We start from the raw sequence: 8,532 nt of genomic DNA on the forward strand, positions 1-8,532 counted from the left end.
AGAGGAGAAAAAGAATACAAATAAAAGACAGAGATTGGCCAAATTGATAACAAAAGACAAACCAACTTTATGCTGTCTACGAGGAATTCACTTCAAATATACATGTATATACAAATATATATTCATATTATATATGTGTGTATATTATATACATATATAATATGTATATAATATACACACATATATAATATGTATATATAATATATACATATATAATATGTATACAAACATACACATATAATGTGTATATTATATATATACAAATATATACATATATAATATGTATACATAATATATACACATATATACATATATAATATGTACATATTATATATATATATATAAAATGACATAAGTAGGTTGAAATTAAAAGAAGAGAAACCCATGCTGTAGTGGGTTGAATAATGTCCCTCCAAAATTCATGTCCACCTAGAACCTCAGAATGTATCCTTATTTGGAAATGGGGTCTTTGCAAATATAATTAGTTAAGGTGAGGTTATAGTGGAGTGGGGTGGTCCCAAATCTAATGACTACTGTCCTTATAAGAAGAGGACAGGATACATAGACACAGGGAAGAAGGCCGTATGAAAACCGAGGCAGCTACAAGCCACAGGAGATTGGAATGATACAGCTACTAGCCAGGGAAGGCCAAGGATCCCCTGGAGCTGCAAAGGGTTTGGGAGCCATAAGGAAGGACAGTTCTCTAGAGCCTTCAGAGGGAACAGGCCCAATTGACTCCTTGGCTTTGAACTGTAAGTGAATGAATTGTTGTTTGAAGACACTTACTTTGTGATACCTTGCTACAGCAGCTCTGGGAAACGGAGGCACATGCACATAATAATTCACACAATAATTTTACAAATCAGAAGTGGCTATATTCATATCAGATAATGTAGACTTCACAGCAAATAAAGTTACGAGAGTCACGAGAGACATTACATCATGGTAAAAGATGAGTCCACCAGGAAAACATAATGATCTTAAATGTGTACCTACCAAACAGCAGAGCCTCAAAATGTAAGAAGCAAAAACTAATAATAGAACCGAAAGGTGAAGCAGACGAATCCATAAATATATTAATAGTTGACTTTAGTACCTCCTCAGTGACAAATAGAACTACTAGACAGAAAATCAGACAGGATATAGAAGAACTGGATGACACAGTCAACCAACAATATCTCATTTCCATAGAAAAACACTTCATCCAACAACAGTGAATAAACGTTTTTTTCAGGCAACACTCACCAAGACTGAACATATCCTGGGCCATAAAACAAACTTTAGCACATTTATCAGAACTGAAATCATGCAGAATATGTTATCCAACCACAGTGCAATCAAGTAGAAGTCAATTACATAAGTACAACCGGAAAATCTCCAAACACTTGGAAATTAAATGAGACACTTATAAACATTCCATGGGTCAAAGAGCAGGTCTCAAAGGATATTTAAAAATATAGAACTGAATGGAGACAAATATGCAACATAGGAAGTTTTGTGGGATTTAGCTAAAGCTTTACTTAGTGGGAAATTGATAAAACTAAATGATTACCTTAGAAAAGAGGAAAGATCTCAGTTTACCAATCTAAGTTACTGTCTCAAGAAACTGGGAAAAGAGCAAAATAAGCCCAGCACATGCAGAAGGAAGGAAGGAATAAAAAGGAAGGAAGGAAGGAAGGAAATTGAAATCAGGAAAACAATAGACAAAAATCAACAAAACATAAAGCTCTTTACTTTGGGAAAATAAATCAATAAAGTCAATAAACCTTTAGAAAGCCTGACAAAGATAAAAGAGATGACACATGCCATTAGTATCAGGACTGAAATTGGGGTCTTACTACAGAACCTACAACCATTAAAAGGATACAAAAGAAAAACTATGAACAACTTTATTCTCGTAAATTTGATAATTTGGAGGAAATGGACAGTTTCCTCAAAAACCACAAACTACCAAAATGTAACAAATGCAAGACCTGTTCAGTATTCGAAAATCAATCAATGTAATCCACTATATGAGTAGACTAAAGTAGGAAATCATATGATCATATCAGTTGATGCAGAAAAGACATCTTAAAAGTGCAGCACCTCTTCAATGATAAACATGATAAACATTTCTCAGCAAACAAGGAATAAAGATGAAGCTCCTTCAGTTTGTTACAGAGCATGTACAGAAAACCTAGAGCCGACATTAGACTTAATGGGGACTGACTGCTTTTCCCCTAAAATTGGGAACAAAGCAAGGATGTCTTTTCTTACCACTCTTATTCAACATAGTGTTGAAACTTTAGCTCAATTGGCAAGGCAAGAAAAAAAGAAATAAAAGGCTAAGGCAAGAAAAATAAGTAATAAGTATGCATATTAGAAAGGAAGAAATCATAAATCACCCTAAGTCTTTTTTGGAGAGAAAGTACCAATAAATGGCTGTATTTTATTTAGGGAATGCAAATTAAAGCCTCAATGACATGTCACCTATATGAATATTTAAAATAAAAAATATTGATAATACCAAATGCTGGCAAGGATGTGGAGAAACTGGATCATTTATATATTGCTGGTGAGAATGTGAAATTGTACAGCCACTCTAAAATAGTTTGGCTGTTTCTTATAAAACAAAACACGCATTTGCCGTATGATCCAACAGTTACACTCAAACATTTATATCAGAGACATGAAAACATGCATATGAATGTTAATAGAACTTTATTTATGATAGCTAAAAACTGGAAAGAACCCAAATGTCCTTCAACAGGTCAACAGTTAAGCTTCGGTACATTATATCAAACAATAATAGTGAGCAGTACTAAGGAACAAATTACTGATACAACAAGTTGTGTGGATCTCCAGAGTATTATGCTGTGTGAAAAAAAGCCAGTGGGGTAAACAAACTGTAGTTCGTCCATACAATGGAATATTATCAGCGATAAAAAGAAATAAGCTGTTTAGCCATGAAAAGGAATGGAGGAACCTTAAGAGCATATTGCTAATGAAAGAAGCCAATCAAAACAGGCTACATACTATATGATAGGATACTATATGATTCCAACTATATGACACTCTGGAAAAGGTTGGATACAATACAACAGGGGATAAGGGAAAGGGAAGGATGAAAAGGTGGAGCACAAGTGATTTTTAGGGCAGCGGAACTATTTTGTATGATACTGTAATGATCAACGCATGTCATTATACATTTGTCAAGAACTATAGGTGTACACCACCAAGAGTGAACCCTGATGGAATCTATGGACTTTAGTTGAAAATGTATCAATATTGACTCATCAATTGTAATAAATGTACCACGCTAATGCGAGATGTTAATAATAGGGGAAACTTGGGAGGGGGCCAAGGGGCCATATGGGAACTTTCTGTACTTTCTGCTCATGTTCTGTAAACCTACGACTGCTTAAAAAATAAAGTCTATTAAGTTTTTCAATAAGCCTATTTCAAAAGGTTATATGCTGTATGATTCCATTTATATAACATTCTTGAAATGATATCATAGGAATGGAGAGCAGAGAAGTGGTTGCTGGGGATTCGATGGATGGTAGGAGGTGGGAGGAGCATGTCTGGAGGAAGTTGATTGTGGCTATACAACGGTAGCAGGAGGATTCTGTATCTTAACTGTGATAGTGGTTACGTGAATTTACACCTCTGATAAAATGGCATGGAACTACACACACACGCACACACGCACTAGTGCACATAAAACTGGTGAAATCTGAACAAAGTGGGTGGATTGCATCCATGTCAATTTCCTGATTGTGCTATTGTACTGTGTTATGCAGGACCTCAACACTGGAGGAAACAGTGAAGGCGTACACAGGATTTGCCTGTATTTTCTCTTACAATTTCATATGAATCTAAGATTATCTCAAAATAAAGAATTTCACTGAAAAAAGTTTTCGTGTTTTCAGTAGGTTGTTCTCATATCTAAAGCGGGAATAGTTTTTCATATTACCGAATTTTGTTTCCATTTCAGTCTATACATATGGATGCCACTTTATATACTGAAAGCAATGCTCATGTGAGTATAGTTTGTTTTCAATATTGCTATATTTTCCAATTTTCAAAGGTCTAAGAAGTATATTTTCATAAGTTTACTGGACTGTGTATAGTTTTAAAATCTAACTTTTACATAGATGCTGTTTTCATGGTAGCATCATTGCCGAATCAAAACATAAACTTTTCCCATCAATGTCAAACAAAATGTAGTATATATTTCTGTGATGCAATTAAATCATGATGCAGTTAAATACAAGAATCAAGTTAACTCAGGCAATTTAAAAGTATCCAATATATCAGTTGTTTCCAGTGCTGTAGCATATTATCACTTTTAATCATATTTTTTACAAATTGTTTAAATACATTCATGCTCTACATTTTGCCTGAATCTCTACCGTTGTCAAAAAGGGATTCTGACTGGTTACTCTCCATGTGAGAAAAAAACCAAACACAACCCACAAAGTCTATCAGAATTCAAAACTGATCTCGAACTTGTTTCATTAATATGCTGCTGACGTTGCCTTAGTCATATAGGATTTCAGCTGAGTTGCTAGTCCTTTCCCTCTGAATTGGCTACAAAAAACCAAGAAACAAATCCCTGACATCTTCACTTCGTGAAAAACAAACTGTGTTGTGTGCGTTCAGAACAGTGAGCCCTCTATTATTCCTTAAGTAGAATTTCTCTGCAATAGAAGGTTTTGCCCTATCAAGACTTTCTAAGCATTGGAAAGAAGCCACAGCCAGAAACTAGAAAGAACAGATACCCATCATTCACTTAGATAGTGCTGCCGTGCTAGAAATTGCTTCCCTCTTTTGGCTTCAGCATGTTTTCCACTTTTCTTTGCATATTCTTCAAAGTAGAAAGCAGTCAGCTAACCACCAGCACTCCGAATCCTGAGATTGCTTTTTTTGTAAGACGATAACCTCGCAACCCGTGGGTTGTAGAAAGTAGTTGAGATTGAAATTTAGATTTAAACCCTGACTCAGCCACTTCCAAGCTTTGTTACCTTGGAAGACACTAAATATTTCTGAACCTCAGTTTTATTATTTATTTTATTTATTATTTAGTTTATTATCGACATGGTGACAGCATTTATTACCCTTTCAATCCGGAGAAGCTGCTGTGGGGGAATAAGGAATATTGCTAGTCCCAGGCACATGGCTGTCATCCTTCCTTCCTTCCTTCCTTCTTCCTTCCTTGCTTCCTTCCTTCCGTAAGCACCTGTTAAGTGCCTGCAGAGTCCCAGGCACTGTGCATAACATTGAGAACAGGAAATCAGACACGTCGTGGTCAAATTCCCACGTGCTCATTAAATGCTTCTTTTGTTTGAAGTTTAAGTTTTTGTTAAAGTAATCCTCTTGGGAAATGTATTTTTGTGGCACCTGAAAGGTGCCTTTCTGATATGGCCAGCCTGTGAATAGACCATACACCTGCTTTGATTTTTCTAAGAAATTTCTTGGAATCACGTCTGCCTCTGGAACTTTGGAACTTGCAGGAATAGTATGATTAGCAGCCACCACTGTTTAAAATGTTAACAATGTGATCTGATTCTAAGAAATTCTTCCATATGCACCATCTCTATTAATGTTCTGAGAGTCTCAGGTCAGTATTATCTGTCCTTTACACAGAGGAAATGTGCTTTGTGAGGAAAAAGTGGCCTATTATTTCCACGTTTTCTAGTTTTATGTTCTTTCTTCTATACAGTATCACCATCCTTCCTGTTTTGTTCTCAGTTTGTTTTGGTTTTGATATCAAAGCCAAAAGAGAAGAAAAAAATCAAGCTGCTTCCTATGTAAAACTTTTTAGGGGTGTTGTGTTTCTTTATAAAATAGCTGGATTGGCTTTCTAAAACATCAAAATTACATCTGTGTGAAACTGAATAATGGGGAAATAATTCTTTCCTTTTCTCTTTCAAAATGGTTCTTTGCATCTCTTTTAGCCCAGTTGCAAAGTAACAACGATGAAATGCTTTCTCCTGGAGTTACATGTGATTTTGCATGAGTCCAGAAATTCAGACATTAACGATACAGTAGAAAACCTTATCATCCTAGCAAACAGCAGTTTATCTTCCACTGAGGTGAGTTATCCAGTAGTTATGCAGAGCTACATCAGATGCTCTTGGCTTGATTGGGAGAAATCATGCACAGGCTCCCCGGAAGGGGAGTGTGGATAGTGACCTGTGCTTGCACACAGGCTTCTTGGTGGCGGCAGCAGCATCCTTAGCGTCTCATGCCTGTCTCTGGTGTCTGCACTGATAGCCACGGCTCGCACCCATCTCTGGAGCTTGTTTAGGCAGTGCTCTGAATCCCCTCTCCTCGCGCACCCCAAAACAATGGTCTCTTGCCTCATAGGCAGTTCCAGACATTTTCCTGGACTCCCTCCCAGTTAGCTGTGGTGCACTAGCCCCCTTCAGGCTGTGTTCACGCAGCCAACCCCCGTCCTCTCCCTGGGGTCTGACCTCCGATGCTGGAGCCTCAGCTCCCAGCCCCCACCCACCCCGGCAGGTGAGCAGACAAGCCTCTCGGGCTGGTGAGTGCTGGTCAGCACCGACCCTCTGTGCAGGAATCTCTCCACTTTGCCCTCTGCACCCCTTTTGCTGTGCTCTCCTCCTTGGCTCCGATGCTTGCCCCCTGCCTCCCCCCATTTCCGCCAGTAAGGGACTTCCTAGTGTTTGGAAGCTTTTCCTCCTTCAGAGCTCCTTCCCAGAGGTGTAGGTCCCATCCGTATTCTTTTGTCTCTGTTTTTTCTTTTGCCCTACCCAGGTACGTGGGGAGTTTCTTGCCTTTTGTGAAGTCTGAGGTCTTCTGCCAGCGTTCAGTAGGTGTTCTGTAGGAGCTGTTCCACATGTAGATGTATTTCTGATGTATTTGTGGGGAGGAAGGTGATCTCCACATCTTACTCCTCCGCCATCTTGAAGGTCTCTCTGAAACTGTTTAAATTACTATAATTTGTGGTATTCATCGAAATAGTTGTATTCAACCAATAATAATTGGGTGAATATTATGTGCCAGGCCCTATGCTAAATGCTAGGGGAGCAAAAATCCATAGCCTTGCCTTCCTGGAAAAGCCTAGAGAAGAGTGGTATGAGAAGCATAAAGCTCCATGATATCAATGTAATACATGATGTGATATAAGACGGAGTCTAAACAAGAGGTTCTGAGAATGTAGAGAAGGGACATTTCGTGCAGCCCCAGGAGCTCTCAGGTTCAGAAAAGCCTTCCTAATGGAAACAGCGCCTGAATGATCTTAAGTGTGAGTGGTAGTAGCTAAAATAGAAGTGTGGAACAGGCAGAGAGAAACGCAAAGACAGCGAGGCACCTAATAGCCTGATGTATGTATGGGAGCTAAAGGCATGAGCCCAGTGTTCCTAGGGCATATCTTTGAGCTGTGGAAAACGTGAAAGAAATAGGTAAGGAACCGCTCAAGGAGGGCCTGCATGCCATGCAGTGAAGCATGGACTTCATGCTGGGGTAGATGACCAGAAACTATTGAAGGACTCTAAACAGAAGTTCCTGATTCAATAGATTTTTTTTTTTTTCAATTTTTTTTTTCATTGTCCTTAATTCACTCTAGGAAAAATCAGCCCTCATCAAATCACCCATCGTTCTTCCTAATATGATAGTTAATCTACCAACAAATTTATGTCTCAAGACTTCACCATATGGTTCAAATGATATGAGATTTGCAGGAAAGGCATATTTTAGACTTTCCAATCTAATCCTTTCTTTTTATTTGCAGTATAAAACTGAATCGGGATGCAAAAAATGTGAGGAGCTGGAGGAAAAAAACATTAAAGAATTTTTGAAGAGTTTTGTACATATTGTGCAAATGTTCATCAACCCTTCTTAAGTGCAGCTAATCCTTTTCAGCATTTCTATTATTAACAAACATCTCCCCACTGCTTAGAGGCAGCAACGAAACACTCAGCATTTCAAATATGCTGCCAAAATAAACTCTTCTGGCAAGAGGGTGATCAGGATCTTTGATCGGATGAACTCACAGAAATGAAGGCCGAACAATGGCATTGAGTACCATGGTGTCTACGAACGCAGGACTTATTTTATTCATTTATTTTTAATTTATTATTGAGATTGTACATATTTGTAGCATAATGTAAAATGTTGAATAAAATTGTGTATATATTTTATCTTTTGAAATTGCACTGATATTTTATGTCATAAGAAAATAGAGGGTGTTTGGTTCAAGGGTGATAGTCAGATTATTTAACAACCACTGGGGCTGGACACCACTGCTGTAGGTAAAGAGGATGCCCCAACCAATGTGGAAATTGACTACCAGCCTTCCTTTACTTCTCCTTTAGGTGTAGCACTTGGAGGGAGAATTGACTACCAACGAGAAAGGAGGAACTAGATGTGAGACCAGTAATTCTGTTATTGATATATAAAGCGCTTGTTATGAGAGAGAGAATTTGCAAGTACCCGGCATGGAATGTGCATCAGTCCATCTCAGGTGGGGATGGCAATAATAAACCTTCACTGATAGGTAGAACTGTGTATCAAAAACTAATGATT

The 8,532-nt window shown here is 37.9% G+C and overlaps 1 protein-coding gene across 1 annotated transcript in view; it reads left to right on the forward strand.

Annotated features, from left to right (window-relative positions):
• The window catches only part of IL15 (interleukin 15), an 81,125-nt gene extending 72,978 nt beyond the window's left edge, over nucleotides 1-8,147 (forward strand). The window contains exons 5-7 of the mRNA XM_060011633.1: nucleotides 3,977-4,021; nucleotides 5,940-6,077; nucleotides 7,739-8,147. Of these exons, the coding sequence (XP_059867616.1) occupies nucleotides 3,977-4,021; nucleotides 5,940-6,077; nucleotides 7,739-7,849 (294 nt within the window). The 3' untranslated portion in view covers nucleotides 7,850-8,147. The remainder of the gene's footprint in view (nucleotides 1-3,976; nucleotides 4,022-5,939; nucleotides 6,078-7,738) is intronic.
• Nucleotides 8,148-8,532: the final 385 nt, after the last annotated feature.

This window comes from Delphinus delphis, chromosome 5 (assembly GCF_949987515.2).
Source record: "Delphinus delphis chromosome 5, mDelDel1.2, whole genome shotgun sequence".
Taxonomy (NCBI): Eukaryota; Metazoa; Chordata; class Mammalia; order Artiodactyla; family Delphinidae; genus Delphinus; species Delphinus delphis.